Source organism: Sapajus apella, unplaced genomic scaffold (assembly GCF_009761245.1).
Source record: "Sapajus apella isolate SASKATOON/1434 unplaced genomic scaffold, GSC_monkey_1.0 scaffold2, whole genome shotgun sequence".
Taxonomy (NCBI): Eukaryota; Metazoa; Chordata; class Mammalia; order Primates; family Cebidae; genus Sapajus; species Sapajus apella.
The window spans coordinates 46,800,716-46,817,102 of record NW_022436942.1 but is presented as its reverse complement, the minus strand read 5'-3'; the positions used below and the strand labels follow the sequence as shown (position 1 = coordinate 46,817,102).

The 16,387-nt window shown below is 33.3% G+C and overlaps 1 protein-coding gene across 1 annotated transcript in view; it reads left to right on the top strand.

Annotated features, from left to right (window-relative positions):
* Positions 1–16,387, top strand: part of CEP290 (centrosomal protein 290) — a 90,045-nt gene that overhangs the window by 24,717 nt on the left and 48,941 nt on the right. Inside the window, exons 18-27 of the mRNA XM_032297149.1 lie at positions 339–451; positions 1,972–2,056; positions 2,617–2,759; positions 5,298–5,462; positions 6,140–6,289; positions 8,299–8,414; positions 10,390–10,492; positions 10,583–10,813; positions 12,094–12,267; positions 15,148–15,259. Of these exons, the coding sequence (XP_032153040.1) occupies positions 339–451; positions 1,972–2,056; positions 2,617–2,759; positions 5,298–5,462; positions 6,140–6,289; positions 8,299–8,414; positions 10,390–10,492; positions 10,583–10,813; positions 12,094–12,267; positions 15,148–15,259 (1,392 nt within the window). The remainder of the gene's footprint in view (positions 1–338; positions 452–1,971; positions 2,057–2,616; positions 2,760–5,297; positions 5,463–6,139; positions 6,290–8,298; positions 8,415–10,389; positions 10,493–10,582; positions 10,814–12,093; positions 12,268–15,147; positions 15,260–16,387) is intronic.

Below are 16,387 nucleotides of genomic sequence, written 5' to 3'. Positions count from 1 at the left end.
CTTCATAATTTATTAGTACAATAATCACTTTACTCATTACTCATCTATATATTTACTTTATATGTCTTTTAACTGGTGCTTTTTAAGTGGCACTTTAATATAGAATGGGCCAAGAATGGTAGAGAAGATGAAATTCCAATTAGTTTCTCACATTAATATTTAATTAAAAATGAGCTAGATCAGAAGATTTTATTGACTGTGTAGAATTTTGGAAGGATTTTGGAAACAATTTTTCTACCTTTGGGTTAAAACTTGATTGTAGGTTTTAAGAATTAAAGTACTGGAATAGTAGGAGGGTTATTTTTATGTTTTTAGTTTGTTAATTCTCTTATATATAGGATTAACCATTGAGGACCTGAACCTAACTGAAAATGTTTTTCAAGGAGATAGAATACGTGAAAGAAAATTGGATTTAGTGAGCCTCAAAAATATGAGTGAAGCACAATCAAAGGTAATAGTAAAGTATTGCAAAGAGTAAAGGGAAACATTTTTATTGCACTTTCATCTCTTTCCACTTTATCTCATTCTTGAACATCTAATTTTTATTGTTGTTAAGTAAGTAGAGAAAAATATTTGCTTATTTAAATAACCTGTTGTTTCAAAGATTGATTAATGAGGCATTATTTACTCTGACTACAGATTAGGAGTTCAGATAAAGTAGAGGTGCTGCATAGGAGATCATCATTCAATACCCCACAGTCAGATCAGAATGAGCCAGAAGAGAATATGACCGTAGGATCATTATCAAGAATGTTATCTGAAATTCACCATAGTGTAGAAAGTGGAATGCGTCCTTTTGTCTCTTTAACTAGACATTCTTCATCCATGCAAGTAAAAGATAATTCAACTCCAGAAACTATTAGAATACGAGAGATTTTTAAAGCACCATGTCTACAGTCTTCAAGAAATCTAGAATCGTTAGTCAGCACCTTTAGCAGGGAAAGCCATGAAGAAATAAATGACATATACTGTTTTTCTGATGACTTTCTGAAGAAAATGTCAAGAAGCCATCAAGCACTAGAGAAGACTAGCTTTGGACAAAAACGCAATTCATCTTTTCACGGTTTATTAACAGCTTCAGACTTAATGCAGAAGTTATCGCTTAGGCAAAAATATGCAATATTTTGTCAACAAATTCATGAAAATAGAGCTGACATGGATAGATCACAAGTAGCAGCATTAGAAGAAGAACAGGTTCATACCCAAATAAAGTGTGCTGATATCAATTTGAAAGAAGATGTAATAAAAAGTGAAGTACCCTTCCAGACAGAGATATTGAAAAATAAGCTTGAGGTTAATCTTCCAGAAACTGTGTCTATTACTGCACAATCAAAATTATCTCAGATAGATCCTCTTGAAAATCTTATAGAACAGCTACGGAGAGAACTAGTATTTCTTAGATCTCAGGTGAGCCTTCCTCCAAATTATATTTCTTGGGTTGCTCCTTTATGACTTCTCTAACAACATTCTTAACAATTATAGTAAGAATATTTTTGTTTGCACTTTAACATGAATTATATACATCGTACTTTTTAATCTAAAATGTAGTACATTGATATGAACTCATTGACTTGTCTAATTTATTAAATTTTTCTTTAGAATGAAATCATAGCACAGGATTTATTGATCAAAGAAGCACAGAGTAGAAATGCAGAAATAGAGCTTGAACGTCATAGAAACCAGGCAGAACAGGTAGTGTAAAGGCAGAACATTAAAAGAGATGATTGTGGTACTAAAGACAAAAACCATTATTTTTTTTGCCTTTTATGATGGGTGTTGGGAAAGGGAGGAAGTGGGAGGAAAATCACCATCTGTTTAGATTTTAGTATATTTTTATGATTGCTGCTATGTCTCATAGCTTGTTTTTTTGTTGTTACACCTAATTGATCAAACTTTTCTTAACCTGAAAACTATAGACTATTGTGATATTTCGTTGAAAAAAATCAGTTTTATTCTCTGTACTTTTTTCAGAATGAATTCCTTTCAAGAGAACTAATTGAAAAAGAAAGAGATTTAGAAAGAAGTAGAACAGTAATAGCCAAATTTCAGAATAAATGTAAGTTACAATTGTCTTTTACTTTTCTATTCTTATTTTCCTATACCTAAAATCATGGACCTGAAAGAATGTTAACACATTCTCTGTTTTCTAATTTGTTTTACTCCTGATTACCTCTGTACTGTATATACTTCAGTCTGAGTCTGTTACTCATCCAGTTGGTTTGCTTTGCTGTTTCATTGTCAGAGAATGTTAACTAATAATATTTTGTGAGGATATATAACTCATTTATCTTGTGTGTTCTTTAATCAAAGTGAGGTTACAACATCAAATTTAAAATACTTTAATATAAAGCATAGTTTATGTTAAGGCAAAAGTATGCCTGTGATTTATTTCTTCCAGTGTTGAGATATGTGTGTATATGTACATGATATAAATAGATTTGTCATTTAACTAAACTATTCACATTGGATTTATAGTTGAATATTTTTGTGTATTTATTTACATTTGCATTTTTCCAGTGATTTCTTTGGTATGTATGATATATTCATCATCTCTATAGAATACTGTAAATTGTAAAAAAGATCTAATCATCCAATGAAAAACTTATATAATTACAGTAAAAGAATTAGTTGAAGAAAATAAGCAACTTGAAGAAGGTATGAAAGAAATATTGCAAGCAATTAAGGAAATGCAGAAAGATCCTAATGTTAAAGGAGGAGAAACATCTCTAATTATCCCTAGCCTTGAAAGACTAGTTAATGTAAGTTATTTTTTTCATGTTAATATTTCCCCCCAGCACTTTAAAGAGATTTTCTGCTGTGTATAGATCTCCATAGTTTCTGTTAATCATTTGAATTATTGTTTCCCTGTATATAAAATATAGTTTTTCTTTAGCTGCTTTCAATACTTTCTCTTTTTTCCCCTAATCTTTTATCTTTTCTTCTACCAATTGGATAATTGTTATTAATCTATATTCAAGTTCACTGACATTTTCCTCTTTATCATTATTCTTTTGGTTCAAGGATCAGCTTGGACCTGGAGGAGTTTGGAGCTCATTTTTGCTGGCACTTTTCTTGTTGGGATTTTCTTCTCACTTTTTCCATGGCTTTGGGCTCTATCCTGTGGTTTCCTAGATGAGAAAGATGATAGGTCACTGCAATTGTAGCCTGCCCTATGGCTAAAGTTTTAAAAATGGCAAACTCAATCGTTGCTGGCCCTGTCTTACATATTTGAGTTTTTTTCCAAAATCTGCTTGCTTTTGTTCATTTTCTAGAATCTTTAGGTAGTATTTTTATTATTAATATTTTATATATGGAAGTATAGGTCACTTAGGAACATATGCCACAAGAAGTGTTATGAAATGGCTTTATTTCAGATGTTTTAAGGACTTACTCATTGCTACAAGAAAGATTTAGCCATCAATAATATTTTATTTATATTTAGCTTATAGGGCCTTGAGAATTTCACAGGATACAGTATCTGTTATGTAAACTTGAATAATATATATGTTTTAGATTATTAATATGTTTAAATATGTGTCATTTATGTTATCTGAACATATTTAGCATACATTATTATATTTCCTAAGTTTGTGCTTAGTTTCAATAGGAAAACAATTATTATTTATTGAATTACTTTTTTAAAAAAGTTATGACTAATCAGAAGTTGAATACTTTTTTTAACATCACTATAATATTAGCAGAGAATGAGAGTGATACTGGTATGTTAAAAACTTCCTGAGGCAAGAAAATAATTTGATTCTCATTATATCTTTCTCATTGTGACTTTCCATCTCTGATTGGTGATTTTGTTTTGCCTCTGCCATTTTGAATGTTTAAAATGATTCTTACTGCTTTTTTAATGTGAACATCTTTTGTCTGTGATGATACTCACTCCTGATACTGTGCCCCAGAACAAACTTAATTTTCCAAGGGCAGCTCTACTTAGTGATGAAATGAAAACAGAGTGAATAGCCCAGGAAATTCTAACGTCTATTTATATTGACAATCTCTGGGCCTTCCTAGAGCCACTGTTTCCATAGACTTCATTTACTTTTATCCTGGATTGTCATTGTTTTTCAGATTCATATACCCTGTCTGAAATTCACAAATCACCTAGCAATACTTATCTAAGAAATATTCAGAATTCATGATAATTTAGACCAGATAATTCTGGATTATCCACTTCGGTTCGCTTTTTATTATTACAGGGTATTTTCATTGCCCCCAGATTCAGTGCTATCTAACTCATTCTCATTTTACCAAAGGCCATGTAGACACCACGGTGCTATTCCTCAACAAGACAACTGACTAGACCACTTTGTTGCCAGTTAGAGTACCTCCCTCTACCTACTTTTATCTTACTCATATCCTCTTTGAATTAGTATAAGTTATTATTCTGTATGACCTGCTCTAATCTCCTTCAGGGGAAGGCTTTTATAAATCTACTACCTAGAGTTAAACCCTGGATCTCTTTACTGAGTGGGAGATTGCATTTGGTTCTATTCATTTTACCTTATTTGGCTTCTACATTCATTTTTTTAAGACTTGCTTTGCATTTATCAGTTCTTTTCCATACAGTTCTTCTAAAATCTGGATATACTTATATATTATGGAGATGTGTACATTGTGTGTATATATTTATGTATGCCACTGCTGGAGATTTTGAGCCAGTGAAGCCACTCCGATAATATTTTAATATTTGGCATATTGTTTTTGCGTAATCATTATTCTTAGATAATACCTTGTCTGTATTTTCATTTATGTTTCAACTGTGTGGAGAGGAAGCACTGAAAAATTCACTTAATTGAACATTGTAGCTATACCATTCCTTTGCCCATGCTTTGAATGCAGATGCTATGTAATTTCAGAGAAAGTTACCACATTTTGACTGTACAAAAACCCTGTGTAGTGAGCAGAGCTAACATCATTTCGCTGTTTTTAGAGACAAGAAAGCTAAGGTATAGAGAATTTAAGTCACTTGCCTAGCTGTTAAGCGACTGGTTAAAATTTGAACCCTGGTCATCTTATTCCTGTCTGATTGATTTTCTAGTCTACCAGCCTATTAAGGATTAGCTAGGTGTTTTTTAATTGTTGTGATGAAGTAATTACTGTGCTTGATAATATAAATGAAAGTTTTATAGATTCATAAATAAGAATTTGAATTGGCATACTTTTTATCATGCTTAGCAATGGAAATAGGAAAATGCTTAAATGTCCATTTAATTTAAAGATAGACTTTTTTACTATGATTTTACTGTTTTTTTCCTCATTTCTAATATATACTATAAATTCACTAGGCTATAGAATCAAAGAATGCAGAAGGAATCTTTGATGCCAGTCTGCATTTGAAAACCCAAGTTGATCAGCTTACTGGAAGAAATGAAGAATTGAGACAGGAGCTCAGGGAATCTCGGAAAGAGGCTATAAATTATTCACAGCAGTTGGCAAAAGCTAATTTAAAGGTGAGAATTTTATTAAATAAAAGAAAATGCTAAACATAAGAATGTAGATTTAATAGGAAACTTTTACTTTTTATGAAAGAATGCTGTATGAGAAAATGTCTCGAATTCTTTCAACATTAAGAAACTAGATTTCTCTTATAAAATTAAGTGGAAAATATGTAACTTATAATATCAAAAAGAATACAAAAATTCTAAATCTTTTTTTTTTTTGAAATGGAGTCTTGCTCTGTCGCCCAGACTGGAGTGCAGTGGTGCCATCTCGGCTCACTGCAACCACTACCTCCCAGGTTCAAGTGCTTCTCCTGCAGCCTCTTTAGTAGCTGGGATTACAGGAGCATGCCACCACACCCAGCTAATTTTTGTATCTTTTTTTTTTAGTAGAGCCAGGGTTTCACTGTGTTGGTCAGGCTGGTTTCAAACTCCTTACCTTGTGATCGGCCCACCTTGGGCTCCCAAAGTGCTGGGATTACAGGCATGAGCCACCATGCCCAGCAAAAATTCTGAATCTTATACCTAGGCATTTCTAAGCAGAAATTAAAGTATGGTTTAAGTAATTCCTGGCAGGGCATTCACATATCTGTTTAGTAGAAAAAGCACTAAGTTTAAGTTACTGCTTTTAAATTTGTCTTTCTTTGGGTATGAGAAATGTGATTCTCATTGCTGGTTGTTTTTTCCAGATAGACCACCTTGAAAAAGAAACTAGTCTTTTACGACAATCAGAAGGATCAAATGTTGTTTTTAAAGGAGTCGACTTACCTGATGGGATAGCACCATCTAGTGCCAGTATCATTAATTCTCAGAATGAATATTTAATACATTTATTACAGGTATTAAAAATTTTGTTACAGGTATTGCAAATTTTACATGTAAATAACAAAAATCATTGGTAGTATATTTCTTTACATTTTTATTTTTATTTTACTTTATTTTAATTTTTACATCACCAAAGCATGTAGATAGTACTTTTCTTAATATTTAGTCTTCATGCATTCCTTTGAGTTCTCAAAATAGTAACAGTGAAATATATTTCTGTGGATTTTGATGTTAGATGGAACATTATAAATAAAAGCAATTTATACCATGCATTCCATTCATCTGCATGAGCAGCATGTTCATATGCCTGTCATTCATGTGAAATATATGATTTACATGCAGAGCAACAGGCAGCTACTATAAAGTAGTGTTGTATAAATGAGCACTTTTATTTATTGCTGTCTGGAAAACAAAAGAATAAACTCTGACAAAGCTTTTTGGTGTCATGGTAGAATTGTTTCCCTTTTTGCGATCACAAATAAAAGCTACCTTTTTTTTTTGGAGGCAGAGTCTTACACTGTCGCCCAGTCTGGAGTGTAGTGGCGTGATCTTGGCTCACTGCAGCCTCTGCCGTTTGAGTTTGAGTGATTCTCATGCCTCAGCCTCCTGAGTAGCTGGGACTGCAGTCATGCATCACTGCACCCGGCTAATTTTTGTATTTTTTTTAGTAGAGTTGGCGTGTTGTCATGTTGGCCAGGCTGGTCTCAAACTCCTGGCCTCAAGTGACTCGCCTGCTTTGGCCTGCGTTGGCTTCCCAAATTGCTAGGATTACAGACGTGAGCCATTGCACCTGGCCACAAGTAAAAACATCTAAACCAAATTGTTCCTTATCTTTTTCTTCCATTTACCCAATAAAATATTGGTGAATGCACCACCAAAGAAGAAAGGATACTGTACTATACTGCTTGCCCTGGGTTTGTTTCTCAGTTTTGCTGTCTATATAATGGTTATTATGAATGTCCTAATTGACAGATCCTTTTCATTATTTTATTTGAAGTTTGACTATCTGTAATATCACATACATTACAAATATAATAATGTATTTGATTATAAGTACCACTGTTTCCCTCTGCTAGGTGATCCATTTGTGAGTATACTTGTATTATAACTATTAAGTACTCATTTTTATTTTAAAAATTACAGTAATTCATTTTTTTCTCAATATTGGGATTTTTATGTTACCTAAGTCAGGTAGGGGCAGCCTTAATTACTTATTAGAATATTGTGTTATATATTATTATTTTTAAATTTATAATTTTAACACTATTATTTCTCTTATTTGTCTGAGGTATGGGGACACAATTAGCAAATATTGGTAGTATGGCATTATCGTATTTTTTGAGATAAAATTCATGGTTTTTATCATGAAATATATGAGAAGCATTGTAGTAGATTAGAGAGTACCAACTGGGATCTGAAAACCTCTTGAAAGTGGCAAAACAGGTACTTGGGCTCTCAGTCCTAAGGCTATATAGAGCTATTAGCGTGGCAAGACCTTTGGAGTCAGACAGATCTGATCTCAGATGTTGGATCTGTATGTATGGAAAGCACCTGACAACAAGCCTGGCATATTTGCTTGATAAAAATGATTGCCAAGTTAGTGTTAATGAGTTTTTGGATGTTAAGTTATTTAATTTTTTTTAAGCTTCAATTTTATCTTTAAAATGAAATAATTGGAAAGGACAATTTGAGTGAGGGTATGAAATTATGTGTTCACAAGAGGGTATGTGGCCAAGTGACTAGAGGTAAATTTGTAACTATTCTAGCTAATAAAAGTTTGTGATCTAGTCATTTGTGTGCTAATTACAACTATCATATATGATAAAAATAATTTCACTTGTTGTTTGTTCTCTGTTTTATGCCTTAAACTAAAATATTCAAAATACAGAAAAATGATCTGTGTTGCTTAAGGATTTGGTGACTTTTAACTTTTCTATAATGTTATCAGAATTGAATTTATACTTTCAAATTCAAAATGTATTCTGATTTTTTTTTGCATTCTTATTTCTAAACCACTTTTTAGGAACTAGAAAATAAAGAAAAAATGTTAAAGAATTTAGAAGATTCTCTTGAAGACTATAACAGAAAATTTGCTGTAATTCGTCATCAACAAAGTTTGTTGTATAAAGAATATCTAAGGTATAGGTATTAGCAAAACTTTATAAATATAATTGCAGTATATTCTTGTTCATCGTGAAAGTAACATAAAAATAATTGATATTTTGTTTTGTTCTTCCCTTCTGCTTCTTCCTTTCCAATTTTTTGTTATTTTTTTTTTTTTTTTTTGCTCTGGTAACTACTGTTAAGAACATGTTTATAGAGACAGTGTATCGTATTGATTACATTAAGCCTGGGATTATCCTGCCTGGGTTTGAATCTAGACTTATATTTGCTTTTAGTAAGAGCTTGAGCAAGTTGTTTCACCTATCTGTGTCTCAGTTTCCTTATCTGTAAGTTTCTTTGTAAGTAATACCCTTTTTATAGGATTGTTATAAAATGTAGGTGAATTATTAGATGAAAATGCCGAGACAAGTGTGTGGCACATATGAACAGTTTGTAAATGTTAGCTGTTGTTAGCATCATTCATCATCATCATCATCATCATCATCATCATCATCATCACCATCATCCTTGTTCATATATGTTTCTAGGGAACTAACATATTTCTCCTTATTCTGTCATTTTATCTATATCAATAAAATGATTTCCTTACTAGGACTTAGAATACCTACTCAAAGGTGATTTAAACACTAAGAATAATTATTATCTGACCTAACCAGAACCACAAAGCTAATTATAGGGCAGGTCATATTTGAGGGTTGTTGTTATCACCTATGATGGTTGTAAAATAGCTGCATGAATTCAAGAAAGATGGAACTGTGCCCGTTGAGAAGAGGAGCATTTTTATCCACATAGGTTTTGTTTTTAAATAAACATTTTTTTCTGGTGGTATCTGGCAGATGTTCACTCTGATCTCATTTGCTCGAATTGGGTCACATGCCCAAGTCTGAACCATTCAGTGGCAAAGAGAATGATACCACTATAATAGGTTTATCCCAAGAACATTACAGATGGTTGTGGAGTGCTCATATGTAGACAAAATTTAAAAAATGAATTTGTATATAAATATGTTTTAAATTACTTTGGAAATTCAAAAGTAAGAATTTATGGTATACAACATGGTGTTCTATATATGTATATACTATGGAATGACTAAATCAAGCTACTTAACATATGTATAATCTCACTTACTTGGGGTTTTGTTTTTTTTTTAGACAGAGTCTTGTTCTGTCACTCAGGCTGGAGTGCAGTGGTGATATTTTGGCTCACTGCAACCTCTGCCTTCCCGATCCAAGCTATTTTTTTGCCTCAGCCTCCTGAGTTGCTGGGATTACAGGCATGTGCCATCACACGTGGCTAAGTTTTGTATTTTTGGTAGGGACAGGGTTTTGCAATATTGGTCACGCTAGTCTCAAACTCCTGGCCTGAAGCATTCTGCCCACCTTGGCTTCCCAAAGTGCTGGGATTACAGCATACTTCTTTTTTTTTTTTTTTTTTGTAGTGAGAACACTTAAAGTATACTCTCTTAGTAATTTTAAAGTATATAATATACGGTTATTAACTTTAGTCACTATTATGTACAGATCTCTTGAACTATACCTAACTCAAATTTTGTGTCCTTTACACATCTTCTTTTAAGTCTAATTATTTCTGATGTGTTTGTATTCAAAATATTTTGTAAGCATTTAACACCCAAATTTGAGAATGGGGTCAGAATGTTGGAATTTGATTTCTAGAATTAGTATGGGGTATTGTTTTCCTACTTTTTTTCTAGTTTCAATAAAATATTGGTAAGATTCAGCTTCAATTATAACCCTTTTAGTGGTGAATCAGGGAAGAACAAAAATAATTTGATAACTTTGTTGCCTTGCATTTATTTAAAAAATTTTAATTCTAGGCTAAATCCTTTTAAATTAAATTTTAATTTCTTGTGTTTTCAGATACTGAATAGCTATATCTCTTGTGATGAGAAAACTTTAAATTTGCATAATCTGAAGTTTTCTTGTAAACATTTTGTTAGGTTTACAGTATTTTTGTTTTGTTTTGTTTTTAGTGCAAAGGAGACCTGGAAAACAGAATCTAAAACAACAAAAGAGGAAAAGAGAAAACTTGAGGATCAAGTCCAACAAGATGCTATAAAAGTAAAAGAATATAACGTTAGTAAAACATTTTTAACATAACTATACAGTATTATACAAACTAGGGTAGCTAAATTCCACATGTAATATGGACGTGTCTTTGTGCAGAATTTGCTCAATGTTCTACAGATGGATACCGATGAAATGAAAAAAATACTTGCAGAAAATAGTAGGAAAATTACTGTTTTGCAAGTGAATGAAAAATCACTTATAAGGCAATATACAACCTTAGTAGAATTGGAGCGACAACTTAGAAAAGAAAATGAAAAACAAAAGAATGAATTGTTGTCAATGGAGGCTGAAGTTTGTGAAAAAATTGGATGTTTGCAAAGATTTAAGGTACATCTGATTCTTTCTTTGCTCTTTCTGAGTATGAAAAATTTCAAATATGCAGAAGGTGGGATGGTATCAATAATGCTTATCACCTAAATTAGTAGTTAACATTTATTAACACTTTGCCATAATTGCTTCTCTGGTTTTTGTAGGAATGTTTGAATTGCAGACATTCCTTCCCTAAATATTTTTGTACCATTTTGAGAAAACCTTTTTTCTTTACATAACCATGGTAACTTTATTATACCTAACAAAATTGACAATGATTTTTTAATACTGCCTAATACCCAGATTTTAGTCACATTTCCTACATTTTCCAATCAAGGAATAAGCATTTGGATGTTACATGTCATTACATCTTTTTAATGTAGGATCCCCCTTTTTTCTCTGATAAATGTTTGAAGATATATCTGACGTGTGTGTGTGTGTGTGATTTTACTTGTTTCTCTGTCCCTTGTATTACTAAAAGTAAGGTCAGAACCCTTGGTTAGATTCAGGTTTAAATATTTTTGGCAAGAATACAACATAATGAATGCTCTATACTTTATATGGCGTCACTTCAAGAGTATCTGCTTGTTCCATATTTTGTAATTGATTACTGTGTTAAGGAAAAGACAAGCAGACCAGGTGTGGTGGCTCACGCCTGTAATTTCAACATGTTGCAGGCAGGAAAATTGCTTGAGCCCAGGTGTTTGAGAACAGCCTAGGCAATATAGTGAGACCCCATCTCTACAAAAATGTTTTGTTGTTGTTTTTTCAATTAGCTGGGTATGGTGGCACATGCTTGTAGTCCCAGCTACTTGGGAGGTTGAGGTGGGAGGATCACTTGAGCCCAGGAAGTTGGGCTGCAGAGAGCCATGATCATGTGCCACTGATCTCTAGCCTGTGCACCTATGTAACAGAGTGAGTCTCTCTCTTTTTTTAAAATAAAAAAAAGAAGAAGAAAAGACAACCATATACCTCCATTATTAAGCAATTTAGTTAACTGGCAATATTTTGGTACCATACAAATAACAAATTATGTATCAGTCCTAATGGTTTTAGCATCCAATGATTGTTGCCTAATTCAATTATTAGGAGTTACAAACATCATAATTTTCTAGTTATATACTTACATTTATTAACAGACATGCTTTTGTAATATGGGAAATCACATATTTTAAAAATGGTTTTAAAATCCGTTTTGCTTTCAATTGTATTGTCTTGTATTATTTTTCTCAAAAGTGGCTAGTGCTTGACCAGAAAAAAAGGCACCAGCATAACTCAGTGTATCTTTATTTACATAGGAAATGGCCATTTTCAAGATTGCAGCTCTCCAAAAAGTTGTAGATAATAGTGTCTCTTTGTCTGAACTAGAACTGGCTAATAAACAATACAATGAACTGACTGCTAAGTACAGGGACATCTTGCAAAAAGATAATATGCTTGTTCAAAGGACAAGTAACTTGGAACACCTAGAGGTAAGTTTGTGTGATCCTTGAACCTTGTGATAGTCATTTTTCTTCAATATCTTTGTGTTTGGATGGATATGGCAGATTTTAGTTAAAGTTTGTCTGCATTTACATAAATTTAGCAGAGATATAATTATCCATATTATTTATTCAGTTTAGTTATAAATATTTTGTTCCCAAATATCAACACACACACATATTATCTATCTATAGTGGCAAAATGACTTCTGAACGATTATCTAGATCATTCTCCTGAGGTCACTTGCATGATTTAGCTGAATCAAACCTCTTTCAACCAGACATCAAAGAGAAAAAGGAGCATGAAACAGGTAGAATATTGTAATCAAAGGAAGGAAGCACCCATTAAGTACCCATCCCTTTCTCTTACCCCTGTACCCAGAGCAAACTATTCTCCTGTGGTCCCTGGATTTTGTTCTTTGGAATGGTTGTAGCCAACAGTAGCAAATGTTAAGGGCTCTTCCTGGACCATAGATGTACTCTGTAAATTCTCATCATTTTTTATTGTAGAAATACAAAAGACTAGAGTAGAATATCATAAGTTACAATCTGTGAATATGGCTCAGACCCTTTATGGTTCCCTTATAACCACTTGAACTCCATACCTTTTACTGCAGGCAGAACAAGTTCCTGATTTTTTCATCTTCCTCATCTGAAATAGGGGCTTATGTCTTTTGGATTATTCTTATCTAAGATCCTCTCACAGGAGTAGAATAAGATCTAATTCTATTAGCTCAAAAGCTTTGCTGGCTCAGAGAGACACATTCAGTAAATGAAAACATTGTTCTGCGTAGCTTTCAGGACTCCTACTAAATTATGAGACATGCTTATCAATATTACTTAGAAGTAGTCATGATCAGTTTGCTTTTTGCTGCTTTGCCAAAGAGAGGTGATTATGTTAATTTTTATAGAAAATTCTGCTGATTTAGGTATGGTAATAACTTATTTTTTTCCATTCTTCATGTCCTTTGTCCTATCCTCTAGAGCATTAGAAAGTCCTAGTCCAGAGACATCTTGTAGATAATGTATACATGAATGATTTTTAACGTTATCATTTTCCCAAAGAATATTTTTTATCTTTCCTCAATATTTTTTTTTTTTTTGAGATAAAATCTCACTCTTTCACCCAGGCTGGAGTGCAGTGGCACGATCTTGGCTTACTGCAACCTCTGCCTCCCAGGTTCAAGCAATTCTCCTGCCTCAGCCTCTGAGTAGCTAAAATTACAGGCATGTGCCACTATGCCCAGTTAAGTTTTGTATTTTTAATAGAGACAGGGTTTCGTCACGTTGGCCAGGCTGATCTCGAACTCAGCATCCCAAATAGCTGGGATTACAGGCGTGCACCACCACAGCTGGCTGAGTTTTTATATTTTTTATAGAGATGAGGTCTCACTTTGTTGCCTGGGCTGTTCTCAAACTCCTACACTCAAGTGATTTTCCCACCTCAGCCTCCCGAAGTACTGGAATTACAGGTGTGAGCCTGAGCCACTACAATGGCTGATATTGACCTTTTTTATTTTTTCTTTTTGAGGCAGAGTCTTGCTCTGTTGCCCAGGCTGGAATGCAGTGGCAAGATCTTGGCTCACTGCATCCTCTGCCTCCCAGGTTCAAGCAGTTCTTCTGCCTCAGCCTCCTGAGTATCTGGGATTATAGGAACGGGCCATCACGACTGGCTAATTTTTGTACTTTTAGTAGAGATGGGGTTTTACTATGTTGGCTAGGCTTGTCTCGAACTCCTGACCTCAAGTGATCCACCTGCCTCAGCCTCCCAAAGTGCTGGGATTACAGGTGTGAGCCACCGTGATTTGCCAATGTTGACATTTTTAATAGATTTTTTGTTTGTTTATTTGCTTATTATCTGCTGCCTTTCACACTCTGGCCAAATCTTGCCACCCCCCCATCCACACCACCATACACACATAGGCACTGAATGGGCAGAACTCTGAAGGCCAGAATTCTGTATTTTTTTTCATTATGAACATCTGTCATCTGTCGCTGATGGCATACTAGGATGCTCAGCAACTGTGTGCATCAAGGAAGTAAACACTAGTTTTGTAAAGGTTGGAAAACTCTTGAGTATTCCAGCTTGGCCAGAAGGAATGTATAGCTTTAGTGGCAGAAGCTAATACTTAGAAATTGAGTACATCAATATCCTATGTTGGATAACACGGGATTTTGATGATTATTTTAAAATAATATTTTACATTTTATATATATACATATGTGTGTGTGTGTGTGTGTGTGTGTGTGTGTGTGTGTGTATTAGTCCATTTTCCTGCTGCTGTGAAGAAATACCTGAGACTGGGTACTTTATAAAAGAAAGAGATTTAACTGACTCATAGTTTCACAGGGCTGGGGGTGCTTCAGAAAACTTACAATAATGGCAGAAGGGAAGAAAACACGTTTCCTCTTCACATGGTAGCAGGAAGGTGAAGAATGTGAGTGAAGCAAAGGGGGAAGCCCCTTATAAAACCATCAGCCCTTGTGAGAACTTACTATCATGAGAATAACATGGGAGAAACCCCCCACATTTCCCACTGAGTCCCTCCTGCAATATATGAGGATTATGGGAACTACAATGCAAAATGAGATTTGGGTGGGGACACAGCCAAACCATATCAGTATATATATGTATACATGTATTTTACATATATATGTATATATGTATAGATATGTGTATGTATATGTATACACATATTATGTATATGTATACATGTATTACATATATGTATGTATATGCATATGTATTATATATGGAGGAAATTCTAATTTTGTAATCTAGATTGTGAGTTTTAAGGAGATGTTATGTCATTTTGTGCTATTGGTCTGAATTACAATATAGTTGCTTAATGACATTTTTCTTTTATTCAGTGTGAAAATGCCTCCTTAAAAGAACAAATGGAGTCTATAAATAAAGAACTAGAGATTACCAAGGAAAAACTTCACACTATTGAACAAGCCTGGGAACAAGAAACTAAATTAGGTAAGTCTTATAACTCTGATAATATAAAATGATTAACATCTAATAGTGAATATTTCTTATTTAATGTTCCTTTTTTATACTAGATTAAAAGAAAATATTTTGACTAAAAAAAGAATGTTCTGCCTAACAGTTTAACTTAGGCAGATGAATAATCCCATATTTACCCCCACCAAAGTTTGGTTTTCAGTCCTTAAGTTAGATTTGTTTCTAATGAAATTATATATGTTAAAAATTTATGACTAAGCATTAGCTACTTTGAACCATTTAACAATTAAAACTGATGATATTTTAATAATGGTATTATGATTTCTTTCACTTAATGCAAGTTGTATTAGTTATATATCATTTGATATTTTTAAATTAAAAGATCACCAGGAAACATCAAAGAAAATTTGAAAAGTTGTATTTCTCATAGTTTCATTACTATATTACTGTAAATTTTTGCTGCTATATCCTTACATATTTTATATATTTTAAATTATTATAAACATTGTTCTATACTGTATTTAGATAGTAATATCAGAAATATTTTTGTGGCTGGGCATGGTGGCTCACGTCTGTAAGCCTAGCACTTTGGGAGGCTGAGGCGGGCAGATCACCTGAGGTCAGGAGTTTGAGACCAGCCTGGCCAACATGGTGAAACCCCATCTGTACTAAAAGTATAAAAATTAGCTAAGCATGGTGGCAGGCACCTGTAATCCCAGCTAGTCAGGAGGCTGAGGCAGGAGGATCGCTTAAACCCAGAAGGCAGAGGTTGCAGTGAGCCAAGATTGTGCCACTGCACTCCAGCTTGGGCAGCAAGAGCAAGACTCTATCTCAAAAAAAAAAAAAGAAAAATTGTGTTTTATTCATCACACCTGTAAATACTTATGCAATATCCTACTGTGTTTGAGTGATTAAATCACTACCCTTTAATATTTTTGCTATTGCTTATAATGCCACAGTGAACATTTTCATGTATGTCTAACAGAGATATTTCTGTTTCAGAAGGTGTTAAAATCTTTAGTTTTCCATATTAATTTTTCAAGTAGTTATCCTAGTTTGTAGGATTTTCATAATTTTATCTCATACATTGTGCTTCATAATTTTCAAATAAATTTGCTGCTTTGGATGAGGTATTTTCGTTTG